Source organism: Mercenaria mercenaria, chromosome 6, assembly GCF_021730395.1.
Source record: "Mercenaria mercenaria strain notata chromosome 6, MADL_Memer_1, whole genome shotgun sequence".
NCBI classification, from domain to species: Eukaryota; Metazoa; Mollusca; class Bivalvia; order Venerida; family Veneridae; genus Mercenaria; species Mercenaria mercenaria.
The window spans coordinates 37,841,346-37,865,182 of record NC_069366.1 but is presented as its reverse complement, the minus strand read 5'-3'; the positions used below and the strand labels follow the sequence as shown (position 1 = coordinate 37,865,182).

Below are 23,837 nucleotides of genomic sequence, written 5' to 3'. Positions count from 1 at the left end.
AAACAATACAGAATAACAAACCTGAAGTAAAGTTCAAACAACAAGTCTAACTGGAGACAATATATTACAATACACGGTACTGATTATTTTTGAAATCATTTAACTGACCTATGCATTAAGATAAATACTAGATTCTTGTAGCAAGATCTCTTGCATCATTTTATAAAACGAGCAAACACCTTCTACTAATATCCAAGTTCCTCTGATGTGTGCATATCAGGTCTCAATATATGATCTCATTTGCAACTTGTTCTGAAAGTTCAAAATGCAGTTTGTTGTTTGGTAGGTTTTAAAATAAGAACAATGTCAACAGAGTATGACACATGCCTCCTGATAATGCTTGATAAAATACATAAAGCAAAAATAAAAAATAATCAGACATAAAACTCCAAAGAATATGTGCATGTCCACTTGATGTTGTTGACCTATACCAAGTTCCATTAGAACTGGACAGGAACTGTAGGAGTCAAGTACACTACGCACAAATGCAGTTGTTACATTTGCAAACTAAAAAAAACCAAAAAAAAACAGGGGCATAACACAAGACAAAATATTCAGAGATGGAAGTCCCAACATTATTTCCATGTTCACTTCATGCTGACTATGTTTCATTTGACTTGGATGGAAACTGTAGGTACATAAGGTATGGATGTAATTGTAATATTGTTAAATCCAAGAAGGGATTAACTCAAGAAACAGTAACTGGCCATTAAGTCCCGACAATATGCACATGTCCACTTCACGTAAATAACATATACCAAGTTCATGTAAATTGTATGGAAACTGTAGAAAGTTGAGTACACAAGGATCAGATGCTTTATTTTTAGGTATGCCAACTTCCAGCCACTGACATATACCAAGCTACCTATGAATTGGATGATAACTGTAGTTGAGTTCATAAGAAAGTGTAACAGACTGTATGTCTGACAGTTCAAACACTGTATGCTCCCAGGTCTTCAAAAACAAAGGCAAAAAAGTAACTGGCCTGTAACATGTTAACCACAGAAAGGGGTGGGACAAGGGCGGGATGTAGAAAGAGTGAAGGGGAAAGGAGAAAGGAGGAGAGAGGAAACAACTAAAAGCCAAAAAGAAAACAAAAAGAGTACTGAAATTTACAATTAAATGAGAAAAAGAGCTGACATTTTACAGCATTGTGAAAAAAGAATGGTAGCTTTTATTTGTAATTGTATACTTTCTTACGGATTGAAGAAATCATCAAATAAGAATAGAAAAACTGAACCAACCTTAAAATACTTGTGTATTCTCATGAATTTCTTTCAGCATAGGCCTTACTAAGAGCTTGAGATAGTAAAGAGGCACTGTGACGAGACCTGTGTGCTTATCAACAGCAGCAATTCTATTCACAGTAACCCTATTCACATTTTTACTTGAGAAAATTTTCATAGCCATTTGTTATAGCAGAAATCTAATTAAATTAAGCACTATCCCAACAAAAATAACTCTCAGAAAATTAATCATTTTATAGTTCTAATTTTAGACTTTTTGAAAGTAGATTTATATGGGCCTTGCCGATCCAGTGCCATCTCTGATCTGGTGGAAGCAACAAGAACACATGAACCATTATGTTACAAAAGCATTTACAACAATATCTCTTGATGAGAACATATCTAAGCACTTCGTAGTTTAACAATTATTAATACATTTTTTTCTGTGTCATACTGAAACATGCTTCAACAACCTTCATTTCATTGTTTTAAATGTAAAAGTTTATTCTGTCATACTGATTGATACAATGTTTATATTTATATACTTGATTTTATGAACTTTCATTTTGTAACGAAAAAAAGGATTTTTTTTATGAACAAACTGCAAGGTGAAACAAGAGCACTGCCTACGGATGTCATCGCTCATCTGCAAGTACTGGACAATATGTAAGGAAAGAGCTATAGTTCAGATTTTCTAAGTGCAAAAAGGGCTATAGTTCCAACAAAATGCAGGTAAGAGTTATGGATCTTGACCTACATTGTCCCCTAATGATGATAAACTAATGTGCAAAGTTTCAAAGCTTTAGCTCTTATACTTTTTGATAAAAGGTGGACCTAAACAAAAATTTTAACCAAGGAACTCAAATTTTCTAAGTACAAAACGGGCTATAATTCTGACAAAATGCAAATCAGAGTTACGGTTCTTGGCCTACATAGTCCCCTAATGATGGTAAACAAGTGTGCAAAGTTTCAAAGCTGTAGCTCTTACAGTGTTTGAGAAAAGGTCAACCTAAACAAAAATTTTAACCAACACTGACAATCAAGTGACGACAATACCTCGTAGATTTTTTTCAAAAATCAGACGAGCTAAAAAATCTTTTTTTTCAATCAAAGGAAATAAAAGTTACTTTATTTTTAACCTGTTAAAAACATAATGAGACATGGAAACATGCATTATATCCACTAAAAGCACCCAGTGAAAAATATATGTACTACTAAATGCTAAATATACGGATTTCCTTACAGACTTCATAGTTTCCCGGAGAACAGTCAAACATGGACAAATTTCATTGTTCTTCAACGAAAAACAAACCCATGTTTTTCAAAACCTAAATAGGTTGAACCAACAAGCACGTCAAAATTCAAGGATTTCATTGGATTAATATTTTACAAAAAGTTACCCTTTTAATTCCAGCTCTCCAAACCCAACGAAATTGAAATGAAATAATTTATCCTGTTAACCTTTGTTTCATGCGACTAAATACATTTTTGTAAATTTCTGTATTAACTATTTCCTCTTTTACAATTTATTTTTATAGCAAAACTAGAAAAAAATATACCGGTAAGACATCTAAATTTCCACTCGAGTTCAATCTCAATTATCCTTTACTAAAAGCACTCTAAACGCAATAAATTATTAGTATCTATGTACTTCCAATCTTCTCCCGACCTACAGCATTTGCCATTTATGAAACAATACTACAATACGAGACATGCAGAACCCCTATCAAGCTAAGGACACTTGTTTTTGATGTCATTAATCTGTACAAAGATACCTGCATAAACACTTAATCTCTTTATAAATAGTATTTTTGGCATTTGTTAAAGAATGAAATCATTCTTCATCCTGGTCCAGAAACAAAACACCTGTTTCAGAAATAAAAAAGTTTGCTGATTTTTCATCTCCTTTGCAGCATGGTAGGAAAGAATTTTACACTGAAAGATCTGACTGACTACAGATCCACTAAACGCGGAGTTGGAACATGTTTCAATACAACATGACTGCACAGTGCAAAACATTTAATGAGTGAAGTAAAAATTCTATTTTCTGAAATATCATATTTAAAATTGTCACAAGGTATGGTGACTGGTAAACGTTTATATCACCATACAATAATAAGTTACAATCACACAACGAACCCAGTCAAGCATTATACAAAAAGTAACTATCACAAATAATAATGTTTTGTGTGACGAAACACAGGCTATGTCATTACCCCCAGCGAGTCAGCAAACGTTACAGCAGAAAGCGAATTCACCATAACATAGATCCACTTGATTCATATGAATGAAATGCCTCTCAAAACAGTTTTACCACTGCTCTTTTCTGTAATATATATATGTATATAAATCAACACCAGCAAATATATAGCTCTCCCGAATTCCCTTCATATGAAAGCTGTTCTGTTACGTGGGTGGTCATTTAGCACATACAGACGTTACATTCGTGAATTATTTCCATGAAGTCCACGTAAAAAGTATCATGATTGTATAGGAGCCACATCTTCCAAACTAAGTCCATCACTATCCAAGCACAAATTTGCCGTTCTTATATATGAACAATTCTTTCCAATGGATTGCCTCCCTTTGCTCCATCCAGCAAACATGCAGATGGATTACACGTTTGTGTTAGTAGTACAGCACATTGTATATCCTTTAGTAATACATTATACAAAGATGTAAACACAAAGCAAAATGCATCACTCCTTATGTTCGTCACACAGATGGTTTTTATTCCAAACTCGGAGTTGCGAGAGGCAGATTAACACTGTGATACCATAAAACCATCACAGTAACTCATACTGTCTAAGGTGCATTCTCTGAATGATATCTCTGCAGTCATTGAACACGCGACGTATGTTCTCCGTGTCTACAGCACAAGTAAAGTGTGGGTAGCAATAGTGGCGACCATCTCCACTTGCCGTGCTTATTCGCTGAAAAGGCAAAAGCAAGCAATTACCTCTTATCTAACTACTTTTCATACAAGTCCAATGAATTAATGGTAAAACACCTAGCAAGGGATAACACCTGTGGCTATTTGGAAAACAACAAGCAAATTCGATGAATTGGAATCCCCCGCCGAAAGGGTCAGAGTTGAGGAACGGCAAAAAAATATATCCAGCAAAAAGTTAAGAATGTTACCAAGAAGCAAATAATTTCATTAGTCAAAATCAAATTAAAAGAAAATGAATGGTTTGTTTGGGTGGGGCTGGGGGGGTGGGGGGGGGTGGGGTGAGGATACAACAGTTTACATGTTGATTATAAATATTGATAGAAAATGAAAAAAAAAAATAAAATAAAAATGGTGGGGGGGACCAAGGTAAGGTGGTGACCAGGTGTAGGTACACAACATCACATGTTTATAATAAATGTTCATGGAAAAGAATGAAAGAAGTTTAATGAAATTCTTCCAATTGGTTGGTTTATTATGTACAGATCTGTGGATTTTTAAACAATTAAAGGGCAATAACTATATGGAAAATTGACCAATCGATAAAAAACTTGAAGGGCATCGTCGCAGTATCTTGGTTCATGTCCGTTTCAAGTTTGATGAAATTCTACCTGCTAGTTACTGAGAAATGGCTGCAGACGGACATTTTTCATTACATCAAGGGCAATAACTCTGACGGAAATTGACCTATCAAAAAAAAAACTTGACGGGCATCAGCACAGTATCTTGGTTCATGTCTATTTCAAATTTGATGAAATTCTACCTGTTAGTTACTGAGAAATGGCTGCAGACGGACTTTTTTTATTAAATCAAGGGCAATAACTCTGAGGGAAATTGACCAATCAAAAAAAAAACTTGACGGGCATCATCGCAGTATGTTGGTTCATGTTTATTTCAAGTTTCATGAAATTCTACCAAGTAGTTACTGAGAAATGGCTGCGGACGGACGGACAACGGCATTTCAATACCCCCCTCCCGATTTCATCGGCGGGGGATAATAAGAAACCCTATCTTCTTTACCTGGAGCTCTGTATTGCCAGATATAAACACTACCTTTCAGCAAGTTTATTAAAATTTCTATGCAATTTCGTTGTTGACTATTCTTCAACAAGTCGCTCACCTGAAGAAAACCTTAACCATCCAGGGCCCTCACTCTACTTTGGGGGAAGGGGTCCGCAGCCCTCAGACGGGGGTATTTTCGCGTCATTTTAGCCAAAAGGGGGAATTTTCATTGCCTTCAAAGAATAACATACTATGTAAGAACAATAACATGTATAGCTTTTTTTCAGGTAGCTGTTTCTTTTTCTCAACATACTCATACATGTCATACGTCCCGGATTGTCCGGGATTGTCCCTGAAATCACATACTCGTCCCGGTGTCCCGGACAGTGTTGAAATGTCCCGGAAAATTAAAAATACAGAAAACAAAAATAACCTCCCAAAAAACTAGTTTTTTGGTCTATAAATTGTTGAATTTTACATTAATAAAACACAATAAACAGTGCCCGGTGTCACATTGTTTATTCCTAATTATCCGATAATCAGTTTCATGCCCTCGAGCGGGACACATGTTGATTAAGCAAGCTAAGATCAACACTCATATTGAACGCGCCCTGTGATCTTTTGATGACCCAGATTAATTTACATTCGGCTATTTTGATGACCCTGATTATGAATTGACAAAATTATGCGATCAATAACAGTTTTATGATCATTTAATATTAGGAACAATAGCCGAAAATCTCGTTGTTTTTAGCACGTAGGCGGTGAAGCTACATGTAGCCTTGATTGGAAGAAATGGCTGATAACGGTCAATTAAACGATAGTTATTTTAAAAGGTTGTAATCTTTCAAAATGTAGATTGACTGTCAGACATATTCTAAATTAAACTTTTGACTATTGAATGCCTTTGCCTACCGTTCGATGAAAATTGACCCAACCCAAAATATTTTACATCGATTTTATCTACAAGATTTATTTTATTCCTTTGAGGATTCCATTTTATTAATGATTAGATAAACGTTTAAGCATAAAAATGAGATTCTAAATCACAATGACCAGGTTAATTCTTCTTATGTAGCAATCCTAATTCAGTTCACCTCGGGAACGCAACCAATTCACGTGCCCAACTATAGACGTGAATTACCCTATTTACCTCCCTTAGAAAGCTAGACGACATTTGCAGCAAATTATTCCTAAGCGAGGGAACAATGTTTATCTCCGGAAACTGCATGTAATTTTATGATATTTATGCATGAAAAAGACGAATACTAATGTCACGGTGTATGTCCCGGACAAAGGGTAAAAATCCCGGAAATTTTAACTCAGAATCCTGGAAAAGTCCTGAAAAATTATGGCATGTATGACATACTACTGGTAACTGCAATTATATCATGTCAAAATCACCTACTCAGGAATCAAGCTACTGTTATTAATGCATTTTTCTAAAACAAGTACATATTTCATTACAGATTTTTTTTGAATCAATTTATTTTTCAGTTGTCTCAAAGTGGGTGGGGTTTGGTGCCTTTGCATGATTTTATTATCGAAAAATGCTTCAAAATAAGGGCTGCTTTTGAAGGAATGATATTTTTCTTAAATGCAGACTTTTAAATGGCTTTTTTTATTAGACTGTGCTAGAAAAATCTTGTAAGAAATGATGAAAATGTCCGAAAATCACGGTCGTGAAAACGGGTGACAAATATGGAAAACGTAAGTAAATATTTAATTTTCTTGATGAAATATCTGTTTCAAATTCCTTTTTTTTTCATCATACCTATTCAATACTTATAATTTCTGCTTTTATTTAAAGCATTTAATTTGTTTTTGGACCAAACAAAGGCTCGGCAATGATAATAAATTTTCTATAGACCTAAACGGTTGACCAGCTCATGAAAACGTATCAAGCAAACAAAATAATGATTTTAATTATCCAATTTGTTGTCTTTAGTAATTAGATAAGACAATTTTTATTTTTAAGTAGGCGAGAAATTTAACAATACAACGTAAGTTGCATACCGCTAATTAACAAGTGGCGCAAACACGATTATCTAAAGCTTATCAATTAACTTCCCGACGCACGGGGCATAGTCTGTGCGGGTCAAATACAAGTTTAACTTTTTCTCGATGTATGCGGGTCAAAACCTGGGACCTTGGGTCAAAAGAATGGCCTGTAAGTGGGAATTTTTTCCTCTGGAAGGGGGAAAAAAAGGATACTATTTTGGCAGGGGAAGCAGCCGATATTCGGCGGTAGGGGTGACTATTGAGACCAATTTTGACTATTGCAATACTATTGATATTGCTTAAAAACTATTGCGATACTATTCTATTGCAGGTTACTATTGCGATACTATTGCAATAGTTATCGGCCATCATATTTTATACAGTAAAGCTACCAACTGGCATTGTTACACAGTGTAACAGACGGCACTGTTTATAATTGCTGTTAACACACATTGAGATGTTTGTATAACTGAAACGGACAGAAATAATTCTAACATTAAATATTTCTTGCCTTCCTTGGCTTTGGAACAATAAGTAAAACAATAAACCTATGCAAGGTATACTCAAACGAATCGGCCATTTTGTTGCGAAAGTCAACATGTTTAATAACCCAAAGCATCGAAAAAGACGAAAATGAACGGATCGGATTAAGGTGTACCAGCACTAAATGAAGGGCCCTACCGAACAGTTTGCTGTATAATACAAATAGCCTTCTTTCTCCATGTCCTTAGTACATTTTCTCATCTAAAATTAACAGGTTATTTAAACATATTCAATCAAAGTTTCTAAGAAACTAAATTTATTAATTATCTCCCAGACTTCTCAGTCCTTTATGGTAGTTTAATTCCGTGAGGGTAATTATTGTAATGGAGACATAAACATGTTCCGAGGTGCAAATGAAAGCTGGCTCTGTTTTCTTGGTTTATTAATTATAAATTATTTCTGTATTTACTAAAATTTCAAAACTATCGAAACTATCGATTGTTGAAGGAACTATCGGCGATTGTTATTGGATCGTGACTTTTCTATCGATGCATGCTATCGGGACACTTAGTATCGCAATGCATCGATAGTTCGATGTATCGTTACACCCCTATTCGGCGGTAAAAACGGCCGATCGAGGGCCCTGCCATCTGACACTGCTTCTAACTAAGTTTGGTGAAAATCCTTTAAGCAGATCACTAAAACAAAAGGCAATTATTTTTTTTTTCTGTATTTTGCAGTCAAGCGCCAAAGACGCACAATTATCAGGAGAAATTATTTAAAGGTATTTCTATTTTAAGTCTGGTAGCCCTTTAAAGGACCCAAGTGACCCCATTTGAACACATACAATGTAAGACCTTATGACATTACAGACCAAATTTGATGAAGATCCACTGAGCGGTTCCCAGAAGGTCTTTTAAAGTGTTTTTTTTCTATTTTTAGCTCTAGCGGCCCCTAAAAGGGCCCAAGTGCCCCAATCTGAACAAACGCTTGGGTGAGGACCTTAAATGATGCTACAGACTGAGTCTGATGAAGATCCATCAAGCAGCTCATGAGAATAAGTTGTTTAAAGGTACTTCTAATTTTAGCTCTAGCGGCCCTAAAAAGGAGCCAAGTGCCCCCATTTGAATAAACTTGGGAGAAGACCTTATAATGATGCTAAAGACCAAGTTAGATGAAGATCCATCAAGCAGTTTTTTAAAGGTTTTTCTATTTTTAGCTTTGGTGGCCCTAAAAAGGGTCCAAGGTGAACAATTTGAATAAACTTGATAGAGGCCCATGCCAGGATGCTACTAACCCAGTTTGGTGTAATTCTGACCAGTAGTTTCAGAGGAGAAGCTGTTTAAGTAACAAGAGCACCGCCTACGGTTGCAATCGCTCAGCTGCAAGTGACAAAATGCCAATCTGAGTTATGGTTCTTGACCTATATGGTCACCTAATGATAAACAAATGTGCAAAGTTTCAAAGCTGTACCTCTTATAGCTTTTGAGAAAAGGTGGCCCTAAACAAAAATTTTAACCAAGAAACTCAAATTTTATAAGTACAAAAAGGGCCATAATTCTAACAAAATGCATATCGGAGATATGGTTCTTGGCCTACACAGTCAACTAATGATGGTAAACAAGTGTGCAAAGTTTCAAAGCTGTATCTCTTATAGCTTTCGAGAAAAGGTGGTCCTAAACAAAAAATTTAACAAAGAAACTCAAATTTTCTAAGTAGAAAAAGGGCCATAATTCTGACAAAATGCAAATTGGAGTTATGGTTCTTGGCCTACACAATCAACTAATGACGATAAACAAGTGTGCAAAGTTTCAAAGCTGTATCTCTTGTAGTTTTTGAGAAAAGGTGGATCTAAACAAAAATTTTAACCAAAAAGCTCAGATTTTCAAGTACAAAAAGGGCCACAATTTTAGCAAAATGCAAATCAGAGTTGTGGTTCTTGGCCTACTAAGTGTCCCAATTATGATAAACAAATGTGCAAAGTTTCAAAGCTGCAGCTCTTACAGTTTTTGAGAAAAGATGGACCTAAACAAAAAATTTAACCAACACCGACGCTATCAAGTGATGACAATACCTCGTACTTTTTTCAAAAATCAGACGAGCTAAAAATGTTGAAACAGGATGAAGGACTCCGGACCATCCACCTATACTAATAGCTCACCCTGAATAAAGTTTAGATGAGCTTAAACAAGTGATAATATAGGTTAAAAAAAAACATCCCAAAATCTTCCTGTCATAAATTCTTTAATGAATTTCAGGTACTTCTGTCTTGACCCCTCAGCAGTATGTTTAGTAATGTCCCTGGAAGAGCAGTAAGCGGAAGTTTTGGTGGGTAAAACTGAAAAATATACACACCAATGAGGAAACAACATGCCAGAAAACTGCAGTTTAGTATCAGACATATCACATAAACCAGTATACATAATCTACTATTAAAGTAACTTTAAGAGTACCAGTGCTCAAAAACTTTAATCAGGAGATTTTGCTTTTGATATATATATATACATATATATATATATATTTGTAACTTTATACCAAAGTTTCACTGATATTGTCGCTGTATATACAATATCTGGTCGCAGCACAAACAGATGCATATTGATCTAAAAAGTCACAAAACTGCAATCTATCGAAGATAACACAAGATAAAACATGTGTTAAATACATACCAAGAACTCATCTCTGATGAAATATTTTGCTCTAACCACCTCTGGATCATCACCTGGTTCAAGTTGTACTGAAATAATGTCAAAGTTCATCATCTTGTTTGAACAAATTATATACTACAAAATAATAAATATTCATGGATGACTAATTGTGGATTTTGCAACTGAGTCATTCCAAAGAATAAGAAAAAATCCTGTCTCAATAATCTTCAACAGTGAACTCCATGAGTTTCTTTCCCAGTGAAATACCAGTTTCAGTTATTTTGCAGTTATTACTTATATAAAATAATTCCATCTACAGCACTGCAAATTTTCAGTGATATACTAAACACAGACCCAACTATTATTTTATATTCTAACACGATCCGATTCATTTTCCTATTAAACAAAGAAGGCAGAAAACAGTGAAATAATATACAACAAATCACTGTTCTGACGTCACAATTATTATGTCATGGCGTCAAAAAGCATAGCGGCGAGCTGGAAAAGAAACCGATTGAAAACGGGCAAATATTTGATTAATGTCGTCAAGGATGTACTTAAAAATCCTTGGTAACGTGTTAGAATCGAAATAATATATCTCATTCAGAGATTTGCTCTTGAATAAATCATTGTCGTTCAGATGCGTATCATTATATCACTCGGGCTGCGCCCTCGTGATATAATTCCTTTGCATCTGAACTCCAAACAATGATTTATTCAACGGCAAATCACTGGATGAGATTTATTATTTCTTAAGTAACGGACAGAAGGAAATGCATTGTCAAACTACGAGAATATTGTAGAGGTTAATTGTGAAACTCTTATTTTGGTATAGAAGCATTCACACTGCATCCAAAATCAATCCTTTCAAAATTTCATACAAATAAAATTCACTTTATTAAGAAAATAATGTATAGAAAAACAGTGTTTTAACGTTATTCATGCACGAAAATAGGTTAAACATCCATGGAATAATTCACGAGGGCATAGCCCCGAGCGAATTATTCTGGGGACGTATAACCGATTTGAGTGTATTAATTTAAGTAAAACAGGATTTTGCTATACATTATTTTGATTCTAATATGCTCTTAATACTAAACAGTAGATAAAATATAGTAGCACTCTTTCTTGGTAGCAACAAAAATAATGATGTCATTGCATGTTAACATGTCATTCTAGCATAAACGTGTTTGAACATAAACAAGCATATTAGAATTCACAGTATTGCAGACCTGTACTGGAGGATAAGTAGCAAAAAGATACTGGAGGATAACAGCTTAACAATATATCCGTTACACCACTGCTCCAAAGTATTTGATTTTGTATACTTAAACAAGTGCATGCACTTACCTTCACTAGGTATTTGGTAACGTTTAAAGTCTGTAAAGTAATCCTCTATTTTTGACTTGCCAGACTTTACTTTTTCTGCTAGTAGATCTTGTTTGTTTAAAAATAAGATAATGGAAATCGTCCGCAACCACCTACAACAGAAAAAAGCAATGTAATAGTCAAGCACCAACTACCAAGAAGCTGATTGTATTCATCTGTAATAAGTAAGTGAAGTTGTTTTATTTGAAAATAAGGAAGACCAGTTTCCCTGTCTCAAATAAATCAACATACAGATACTGTGAAATCATTTTTGTTCGTGCAGGACGAATTTTCGCATATTTCGTGCTACGCATGATGCGCGAATTTAAGACTGCGCCATTATTTAACCATTTAATATACAGTTATCCGAATTCATTTCTTGTCCGAAATATATGTATGTTATAATACTCGTATTTCAATCTTTCTCAAAACGTCACAGTTTATTGGCAGTTAATTAAAGGTTGTCTTGATAGGAACTTATTTGTTTTTACCAATTACCAAAATGGATTGTTAAATCTGATTTAATTATATATATTAATCGGATAATTGGTTATTCTTTACAAACGCCTCGATTACTTACGCTAGTTTTATATCTTTGTCATCGTCATACAAATGCTATGAAATATTTCTTTTATTAATCATTTAATCCTTAACAGAAAACTATGTTATTATTTAAATTCATATGTGAAATTCATTTGTCGTCCACAAAGTTCAAGTTTGTCACATTGCGTTATTGAGAGTAACGGTGCCACTAAGTGAATTATTCGCACCTGCCATTGTTGTCTTATAGTAATTGGATAAGCGAAATTCGTAATAAGATTTTAAACTCCTTTGATTTTAATCGATCATTTGATACTCTTGCACACTTTACCTTACCATAGTGTCAATTAACAACAATTATCAGTTGAACTGTCATATTGTTTATTTAACAAGATCATAAAACGGGCCGCTTTAATTGACAGGCGGTACATGACAGTGACACGTGCGATGTTGGCGATCACTAAGTAAGACATTTTTAAAAAAATCTTTCTTAAATTGAAAATGCGCGAATAAAAGCCCGCGCGAAACTCCTTTTTGGCCGTTTGCGCAAAATTTCAAGCCAGCGAATTTAAATGATTTCACAGTATAATAATTTCAATCTAGAATCACAGTCTGCAGGTATTCCAAATGGCAATCAAATCTGAAGCAATTAAGAAACTGCTGTCTCGTTAAAAATGTTTTCAAACAGATATCACTAAATAATTTCTTCTAGTGGACCAACATTGTTGTGTATGCTCCTACTATGACAGGTGTCACTATTCACAGAGTGGCCAACCAGTGACTTCGGTATTGTACACAAGGGAAAAAATAACCTTTTTGCGGATATCTTTTTTATTACTTGACTGATTTTAATGAAATTAAAAGCATCAAAGGCAGGAAAACAAGTGCTTTCCTCGGCACAAAGAATCTGCAACACTTTCTAAATACTTTCATCAAACACTCCACCAAAATCAGTGTGCACATTTAGGCGAAGTGTTTGAGAAAAGTATTGAGAATGTCTGGCAGACATTATTCCTGTCTTTGACACTGTTTACATTACTAAAATCAGTCAATAAGGAAATTATAGCCAAAATGTAAGTGTGTGTACGATATCAAAATGTCAATTGGGTTGGGCAACCTGAACCAAGACAACCCAGAAAGACCAAAGACAATGGTTGGTTTGCCAAGACATGACATGACCAGGGTTTTCAAAGATAACGGTATGGTTCACCAAGACATGAATAGCGTTACCAAGGCCACTAAGACAAGATCAGGGTTACCAAAGACAATGGTATGGTTCATCATGACATGAATAGGGTTACCAAGGCTAATGGTATGGTTCACTAAGACAAGATCAGGGTTACCAAAGACAATGGTATGGTTCACCATGACATGACCAAGGTTTTGAAATATAATGGTATGGTTCACAAGGACATTACCACGGTTACCAAAGACAATGGTATGGTTCACGGTTACCAAAGACAATGGTATGGTTCACCAAGACAAGACCAGGTTTACCAAAGACAATGGTATGGTTCACCAAGACAGGACAAGGGTTACCAAAGTCAATGGTATGGTTCACCAAGACAGGACCAGGGTTACCAAAGTCAATGGTATGGTTCACTTACACTGGACCAGGGTTACCAGACAATGGTATTTTTTATCAAGACAAGACCAGGGCTACCAAAGCCAATGGTATGGTTCACTAAGGCATGACCAGGGCTGTCAAAGACAACGGCATAGTTCATCAAGACATATGACCAGGGCTACCAAAGCCAATGGTATGTTTCACTAAGGCATGACCAGGGTTGCCAAAGAATATGGTATGGTTCATCAAGACAAGACATTGTTCAGTGAACATCATTTGTCAATCATAATCCTGTATATGTTATATCAATGCTATAGAAAAGTAATCCACCTATATTACCTGCTAAACAGGATAACACAGTCATGTATCTAACAGTCCTTAAATTGTTTCTTTGATTTCACCTAGATACAGTCCTTAAATTGTTTCTTTGATTTCACCTATTTCTAGATATTTCCCCTTACTTTTGATGCATATATGTATGTAGCAGAGATTGTTCTCTTTCCACCAGTAGCTTTCTCATCATATTTTACCTTGTGAAATTCTGTGGATTTTAACTTTTTTAAAGAAAAAGTTGCTGACAAATTTCAATACAAACTAGATGTGTGTTCATAAGACATAGGTGCCCCCCCAACCCCTCCTGTCATTTTAAGATATATGCAACTAAAACTTTTAAGCACTTTAAGTATATTTTTTACTAAGTGAAGGACCATAAATCTGGGTGAAATCCCAAGAGAACACCAGGTGCACAACTTCACATGCTACATAACAAGAGCTGTCGGAGGACAGCAACGCTAGACTATTCAACAGCCTTGTCAACTGAATGAATACAAGTCGAAACAAGAGGGTCATGATGACCCTGGATCGCTCACCAGAGTAATATGTTTCAAATGTCAAACTGATGATTTTTTAGAAAATTTTCCAATGTACAATCAAGTAACCCCTAGGGCGGGGCCAATTTTATCCCGGGGGTCATGATTTGAACAAAGTTTGTAGAAGTCGACTAGGCAATGTTACATATCGAATATCTAAGATCTAGACCTTCTGGTTTATTTTAAGCAAATTTATGAAGATTTCCCTATGTACAATAAAGTAACCCTGGGGCTGGGTCAATTTGACCTGGGGGTCAAGATTTGAACAAATTTTGTAGAGGTCCACTAGGCAATGCTACATGTCGAATATCTAAGCTCTAGGCCTTCTGGTTTATTTTTAGAAAATATTGAAGATTTTTCTATGTACAATCAAGTAACCCCCATGGGGCGGGGCCAATTTGACCCCGGGGGTCATGATTTGAAGAAATTTTGTAGAGGTCTACTAGGCAATGCTACATGTCAAATATCTAAGATCTAGGCCTTCTGGTTTATTTTTAGAAATTTTTTGAAGATTTTCCTATGTAAAATCAAGTGACCCCTGGGGCGGGGTCAATTTTGATCCTGGTGTCATGATTTGAATAAATGTTGTAGAGGTCCACTAGGCAATGCTACATGTGAAATATCTAAGCTCTAGGCCTTCTGGTTTAATTTAAGAAAATTTTTGAAGATTTTCATATGTAAAATAAAGCGACCCCTAGGGCGGGGTCAATTTTGACCCCAGGGGGTCATGATTTGAACAACTTTAGTAGAGGTCCACTAGGCAATGCTACATGTCAAAGATCTAAGCTCTAGGTCTTCTGCTTTTTGAGAAGAAGATTTTTTAAAGTTTTCCTATGTAAAATCAAGTGACCCCTGGGGCAGGGTCAATTTTGACCCCGGGGATCTGATTTGAACAAACTTTGTAGAGGTCCACTAGGCAATGCAGCATGTGAAATATCTAAGACCTAGGCCTTCTGCGTTATTTTTAGAAAAATTTTGAAGATTTTCCTATGTAAAATCAAGTGACCCCTGGGGCGGGGTCAATTTTGATCCCGGGGGTCATGATTTGAATAATAGTAGTAGAGGTCCATTAGGCAATGCTACATGTCAAATATCTAAGGTCTAGGGCTTCTGGTTTTCGAGAAGAAGATTTTTTAAGATTTTCTATGTAAAATCAAGTGACCCCTGGGGCGGGGTCAATTTTGACCCCGGGGTCATGATTTGAACAAACTTGGTAGAGGTCCACTAGGCAATGCTTCACACCAAATATCTAAGCTATAGGGCTTCTGGTTTTTGAGAAGAAGATTTTTAAAGTTTTTCCTTTCGGTTGCCATGGCAACCAGAGTTCTGCATGGAATCCAATTCTTTGAACAATATTTAGAGAAGACCATCCAAGGAACATCCCTGCGAAGTTTCATCAAAATTGGCCTGTTGGTTTAGGAGGAGATGTTGTTTAAAGGAAAGTGTGGACGGACGGACGACGGACGGACGCCGGAGGGTGAGCGATCACAATAGCTCACCCTGAGCACTTTGTGCTCTGGTGAGCTAAAAAGGGGCATAATTTTGTAAAAATGCAAAACAGGGTTATGGAACCTGCACAGTGCTTATCAGCTCATGACAGTGGACAAGTGTGTTAAGTTTCAATCCATTCCCATTAGTGGGTACTGAGATACAAGCTTACATATAAGAATTTAACCAAAAAACTGCTAAGTTGAACAAGAGCACTGCCTTGCGGGTGCTGACGCTCATCTGATTTTTTTTTGTATAATAGAAATATTTACCTACCCATGATTTTCTAAGTCTAAAAAGGGCCATCATTCTTGCTAAAAGCAGGATAGAGTTATGTTTCTTGATGTACAGTGTCCACTTATGATGGTGAAAAACTGTTGCAAGTGTTAAGTTTCAATCCTTTCCCATTAGTGGATATTGAGATACCAGCTTACATACAAAAACTTAACCAAAAACTGCTATGTTGAAAAAGGGGCATAATTTTGAAAAAATGCAAAGTAGAGTTATGGGACCTACACAGTGCATGTTAGATCATGATAGTGAACAAGTGTGTGAAGTTTCAATCCTTTCCCACTAGTGGATACTGAGATACCAGCTTACATACAAAACCTTAACCATACCAACGCTCGACTATTCAACAGCCTTGTCGACTGAATGAATACGAAAGTCGAAAAAGGGGCATAATTTAAAAAAAGCAAAATAGGGTTATGGAACCTGGATAGTGCTTATCAGCTCATGACAGTGGACAAGTGTGTTAAGTTTCAATCCATTCCCATTAGTGGGTACTGAGATACCAGCTTACATATAAGAATTTAACCCAAAACTCCTAAGTTTAACAAGAGCACCGCCTTGCGGGTGCTGACGCTCATCTGATTTTTTTTGTATAATAGAAATATTGTCCTACCCATGATTTTCTAAGTCTAAAAAGGGCCATCACTCTTGCAAAAAGCAGGACAGAGTTATGTTTCTTGATGTACAGTGTCCACTTATGATGGTCAAAAACTGTTGCAAGTTTTAAAGCAATAGCTTTGATAGTTTATGAGAAAAGTTGACTTAAACATAATATTCAACCAAGAAAATGGTTTTTCTAAGTCCAAAAGGGGCAATAATTATTGCAAAAAGCAGGATGGAGTTATGTTGCTTGCTGTACAGGGTCAGCTTATGATGGTGAACATGAGTTGCAAGTTTTAAAGCAATAGCTTTGATAGTTTAAGAGAAAAAGTTGACCTAAACATAAAACTTAACCAAGAAATCTGATATTTTCTAAGTCCAAAAGGGGCCATAAATCTTGCAAAAAGCAGGATGGAGTTATGTTTCTTGCTGTACAGGGTCAGCTTATGATGGTGAACAAGTGTTGCAAGTTTTAAAGGAATAGCTTTGATAGTTTAGGATAAAAGTGACCTAAACATAAAACTTAACCAAGAAAACTGATTTTCTAAGTCCAAAAGGGCAATAATTCTTGCAAAAAGCAGATGGAGTTATGTTTCTTGATGTACAGGGTCTGCTTATGATGGTGAACAAGTATTCCAAGTTTCAAAGCAAAAGCTTTGATAGTTTAGGAGAAAAGTTGACCTAAACATAAAACTTAACCAAGAAATCTGATATTTTCTAAGTACAAAAGGGGCCATAAATCTTGCAAAAAGCAAGATGGAGTTATGTTTCTTGCTTACAGGGTCAGCTTATGATGGTGAACAAGTATTCCAAGTTTCAAAGCAATAGCTTTGATAGTTTAGGAGAAAAGCTGACCTAAACATAAAACTTAACAGGCAACGCCGACGCAGACGCCGACAACCGCTCAAGTGATGACAATAACTCATCATTTTTTTTTCAAAAAATCAGATGAGCTAAAAAGGGGCATAATTTTGTAAAATGCAAAGTTGAGTTATTGACCCTTTGCACTGCATGTCATATCATGACAGTGAACAAGTGTGTGAAGTTTCAATCCTTTCCCATTAGTGGATACTGAGATACCAGCTTACATACAAAACCTTAACCAAAAAATTCTAAGTCGAAAAAGGGGCATAATTTTGTGAAAAAACAAAATAGAGTTATGGAACCTGCTTTGTGTATGTCAGATTATGACAGTGAACAAGTGTGTGAAGTTTCAATCCATTCCAATTAGTGATACCAGCTTACATACAAAACCTTAACCAAAAAATTCTAGGTCGAAAAAGGGGCATAATTTTGTAAAAAAGCAAAATAGAGTTATGGAACCTGTGCAATGTAAGTCAGTTTACCACAGTGTATAAGTGTGTGAAGTTTCAATCCATTCCCGCAAGTGGTTACTGAGATACCAGCTTACATACAAAACCTTAACCAAAAATTTCTAAGTCAAAAAAGGGGCATAATTTTGTAAAAAAGCAAAACAGAGTTATGGAACCTGTACAATGTAAGTCAGTTTATCACAGTGAATAAGTGTGTGAAGTTTCAATCCATTCCCACAAGTGGTTGCTGAGATACCAGCTTACATACAAAAACTTAACAAAATCGGGACGTGGACGCGGACGCAGACGCCGACGCGGACGCCGACGCATGGGCGAGTCCAATAGCTCTACTATTCTATGAATAGTCGAGCGAAAAATCCACTATTTTGACTATTTCAAGGGCCATAACTCTGTAATAAATGCTAAGATTCTCAAGAAGAATGCCAAGTGTGCAAGGTCATATCATGATAAAAGACTCAAGCAAGGTTTCATGAATTTACATTAAATACTTTTTGAGTGAGGCACATAACTAGGTCAAAATGTGAATTTTTTTACTATTTCAAGGGCCATAACTTTAAAAATAGGAAGTGGACCCAGGTGAAAAACAGGAGTGCACAAGTTCATATCATGATAAAGACTGGTGCAAGGTTTTATCAATTTATATCAAATACTTTTTGAGCTAGGCGTGTCACAAGGTGAAAATGTGCATTTTTGACTATTTCAGGGGCCATAACTCTAGAAATAGGGGAGGACCAAAATGAAAATAGGAGGTGCACAAGTTCATATCACAATTAAGACTCATGCAAGGTTTCATCGATTTATATCAAATACTTTTTGAGCTAGGCGCGTCACGAACTTCAGACGGACGGACAAGAACAAATCTATATGCCCCCACAACTCATTGGGGGGGAGGGGGGGGGGGCTCACAAAAACATACTAAAAGCACTTTATATGTAGTTTTCACTAAGTCAATGACCATAACTGTGGTCTGGCTGAGTGAAATTCCAAACAGAATGCCAGGTGCACAACTTCACATGCTATATTAGAAGAGCTGTCCATAAGACAGCCAATGCTCGACTATTTGAATTGTTGTCCAAGAAGCAGGAATATCACCATAAATGTTAAAATGTCTATATAGAGTTTCAATCCAGTATCTGCATTAGTTTTCAGTAACTTACATGCAAAACTTTAACTAGAAGTTTTTAAATTCAAAAGGGGACATAATTTTGCAAAAAAACATGTCAGAGTTATGGGACTTGACCCAGTGGAGTTTGTAATTGACAAAGAAACAATAATTTTCAAAGCTATATGCCTTTAAATGATAGCAATATGTACTTGCAAGCAAAACTTTAACAAATGTGTGACGCCCACGCCAGCGCGAGTAGAATAGCTCTGACTATTCTTTGAATAGTCTAGCTAAAAATCCCCTGATGTTTGATGACTATGCTTTTTTGAAATATATGCGACACAAACTTGTTTGCCCTTTGCGCATATTTTTGAGAATCAAGGGTCATAACTCTGATCTGACTGACAGAAATCCGGAACAAAATCCAATGTGCACAACTTCACATGCGACACAAACTTAGACCCTTTTTATGCATGTTTTTGACTGCCAATAAACAAACCGACCGACATGTGATTCCAATCTAGCCCCCATTTACTTTGTATTTGGGGCCATAATGATTGGAGACCAAAATTAATGGTTTTTCAAGGGACTGACCGACAGGTATGAGAACAAGAGCTGTCACTAATGGTGACAAATGCCCCCGCAGCGCCTTGAATTTTGACCTGGTGACTTTGACCTTTGACCCCAAAGTCAGTAGGGGTCGTGTACTCAATAAGTACAATCAGCATGTGAAGTTTGAAGGTCCTGGGTGCAGTGGTTTGCAAGTAAAGTGCCTTCATGCAAAAAGTTAACGTTGCCTTCCTGCAAAAAGTTAACGTTGTGACGAATGAACGGACGGACAGTTGAAAACTAATATGCCTCTCTTCGGGGGCATAAAAATTACCCACCCACTCTTCTTCGAAGTGGGGCATAATAAAAATTCCTAACAGACACCCCCACACATAAAATTGGAACATATCTTGACCAAATCCACAGCAATTGCAATCCGCAACACTTTTTGAGGTAAAATCAAGCAAGGATATTTTATAAGGACACTGGGTGGACCCATTTCATTATTTGTCACTTTTTTCCCTACCGGTTGTTCCAAATACTTTTAAAAAGTTCCAATGATTCTTTAAGTCTATTTTGTGTGGCGTCTTCTCGTAACACCAGATTGTAACTACTACACGCCGTCACAAATATGATAGCTGTGACGTCATTAAAGCACTGTATCCACTTGCGCCGCTCATCTCTCTGCCCACCTACATCAAACATGCTGAAAACAAAAACAATTGTTTTATTAATACCTTTCTAAGCCTAACTCTAAGCTCATGGTCAGTGCTGAAATTCAGATACTCCAATCAACATGTATACAGAACATAGTAGATTGCAATTCATTTTTGGTGTACATAGGTTGGAGAGGTAAATTTACTTAAAGTAAATGAAAAACGAAATTCAGAAGTTTATAGTTATACTTAAAGAGGGCCATAATGATCATAATGGGCCAAAGTCACTCTCCTGGCCTGGACTATTTGACCCTGATTATATTATGTATCACACCGGATCATACGTGGTAACAATTGTGCTTAGTATAAAATACAAATAACGTGTAAAGTGCCCCAATTTGAACACATTTGAGAGAGGACCTGACAATGATGCCACAGACCAGGTTTAATGAAGATCCACCAAGTTGTTTATGGGAAAAACATATTTTAAACATATTTCTAGTTTTCGCTCTATTATGGCCCAGTTTGAAGAAATTTAAGGGAGGCCCTTACAATGGTGTAACATGTATTTTTATTTCTAGCTCTAGTTGAACTTGATGCTACAAGTCAAGTTTCATGAAGATCCATCAAGCAACTCCTGGGAAATTGTTAACAGTTTTTCTATTTTTAGCTCTAGCTGCCCTGAGAAGATATCAAGTGCCCCCATTTGAACAAACTTGGAAGATGACCTTATAAAGATCTTAAAGACTAAGTTTGATGAAGATCAAAGAGTTGGTAAGAAGTTGTTTACAGTTTTTTTTCTTCTATTTTTAGCTCTAAAAGCCCCATAAAAGGAGGTAAGTGCTTCCATTTGAAAACACTTGCCATGATGCAAAACACCAAGTTTGGTGTAATTCTGACCAGAAGTTTAAGATTTCAGAACTTCTCAATATACACATATTGGGAAAAATAACCAGGAACTTTTAACGGCACAAATCAGAATAATTTGAACAATTTTGGTATAGAGCCAACCAAGGAACAGTTCAGTCAAATCATTTTTTATTATCCGTCAAGTGGTTTCTCAGGGGAAGATGTTATTAGTTTGTCCTTTCCATTGCCATGGCAACCAGAAAATTACAAGGAATAAAATTCTTTAAACTTTGGCAGACCATCCATGCAACATCCAGACCAAGTTCCATCAACTTCGACAAAATTGTTGCGAAGGAGATGTCGTTTGAAGAAAAGTATGGAGGGACAACGTAAGGTGAATGATCACTATAGCTCACCCCGAGCACTTCCTGCTCAGGTGAGTTAACAAGAGGGCCATGATGGCCCTATATCGCTCACCTGAGTACCATTGCTCTTAATGATAAGATCAAGTTTTGGCATAGATCACTTAGGCATACACTTTAAATATAATCAGATAAATATTTTCTTGTAACAGTCCCTTTTGACCTATGGGTCACATACTAGTCATAGCCAATTGTCATAACAAATTTGAGGGTCCTTGACTCAAATACTGCATTTTTGTACTAGCATGACTATTCTTTACCCTGGAAGACTTAAATAAAATTTAAAACCAATCTCATTAGATGCTGCTGAGGTACATTAATTTACATAAAATAAAGGGAGGTAAATTATTTGTCATAAAATCAGTCATAAGTTATCTACCCTGATTGTCAGAGTCCATCTGATGGCATAAATGACATTTCAAATCAGTATCTTCATTGGTTACTGAGATACACCCATTTTAGTTTGAAACAAAGGGAGGTAATTTGACATAAAATCAGTCCATAGTTGTCTACCCTGATTGTCTCAGTCTAACTAATGATAATAATAAAATTTCAAATGAGTCCTATAAATACTTACTGAAAACAATCCATTTTTAATAAAATAAAGGGAGGTAATCACGTATCAGTATATGCATACAGACGATACAGAGTAAAAAAGCATTTACAAAAATATATTAGGAAAGTAAGTAAAAGTAGAAATTTCTTACCATGGAAGACATAAATAATGTTTCAAACCAATCTCATTAGAAGCTGCTAGGTATATTCATTTACATAAAAAATAAAGGGAGGTAATTTGTCATAAATTCAGTCAATATGTATCTTCACTAATTGTCCAAGTCCATCTGATGACATAAATGAAATTTCAATTCAGTATCTTCATTAGTTACAAAGATAAACCCATTTTAATTTGAAATAAAGGGAGGTAATTTGACATAAAATCAGCCCATAGTAATCTACCCTGATTGTCCAAGTCCAACTAATGACAATAATGAAATTTCAATTGCGTCCTATAAGTACTTACTGATATAAATCCATTTTGATTAAAATCAGGGGAGGTAATCAGATATAAAATAACTCCAGAACCTATGATTGGATCTGACAGATTCATCACTGAATCCAAGATTAATTGTTGTTGAAGATATTTTGCAAGTTTGTATCAAATCAAACCATAAATGAAGTCTCTATATGGCTGCAAAAGCCAAAATAGCAAATTTTGGACCTTTAAGGGGCCATAACTCAGGAACCCATGATGGGATCTGGCCAGTTTTCAAAAGGAACCGAGATATTATGCCAATACAAGTTGTGTGCAAGTTTGATTAAAGTGCATTGCAAAATGTGGTCTCTATCATGTTCACAAGCCAAAAATGGCAAATTTTGGCCCTTTAAGGGGCCATAACTCTGGAACCCATGATGGGATCTGGCAGTTTTCAAAAGGAACTGAGACATTATGCCCATACAAGTTGAGTGCAAGTTTGATTAAAATCAAATACAAAATGCGATCTCTATCGTGTTCACAAGGAAATTGTGGACGTACGGACGAAGGGTGATCACAAAAGCTCACCCTGTCACTACATGACAGGTGAGCTAAAAATCAACAGAAAATAAATTGGCTATAATTATGACCCTATATTGCTAACCTTACCTGGCCTCTGACATTAGACAAAGTGGCCTCTAGAGTAGTTTTTGTAGGATTTCACCAAGTCAGCTAGTTTTCTTTCTTTAACTACAGGTGACCCAGTTTCAAACATGACATAGATTCCATACATTCCAACCAGGTTTCAAGAAGATCACACACAAAATGTAACCTCCTAAGCGCTAAGTATTTTACGATTTGGCCAGGTGACACTGTTTACCCTAAATGCTCCCATTTCAAACTTATCTACTGCCGG

At 36.0% G+C, this 23,837-nt stretch overlaps 1 protein-coding gene across 1 annotated transcript in view; it reads right to left on the bottom strand.

The window, feature by feature from the left end:
* Positions 1-3,230: 3,230 nt before the first annotated feature.
* Positions 3,231-23,837, bottom strand: part of LOC123549097 (guanine nucleotide-binding protein G(s) subunit alpha) — a 112,520-nt gene continuing 91,913 nt past the window's right edge. The window contains exons 8-11 of the mRNA XM_045336905.2: positions 20,548-20,727; positions 11,661-11,791; positions 10,332-10,399; positions 3,231-4,159 (exon numbers count right to left, since the gene is read on the bottom strand). Coding sequence (XP_045192840.2) covers positions 4,013-4,159; positions 10,332-10,399; positions 11,661-11,791; positions 20,548-20,727 — 526 coding nt within the window. The 3' untranslated portion in view covers positions 3,231-4,012. The remainder of the gene's footprint in view (positions 4,160-10,331; positions 10,400-11,660; positions 11,792-20,547; positions 20,728-23,837) is intronic.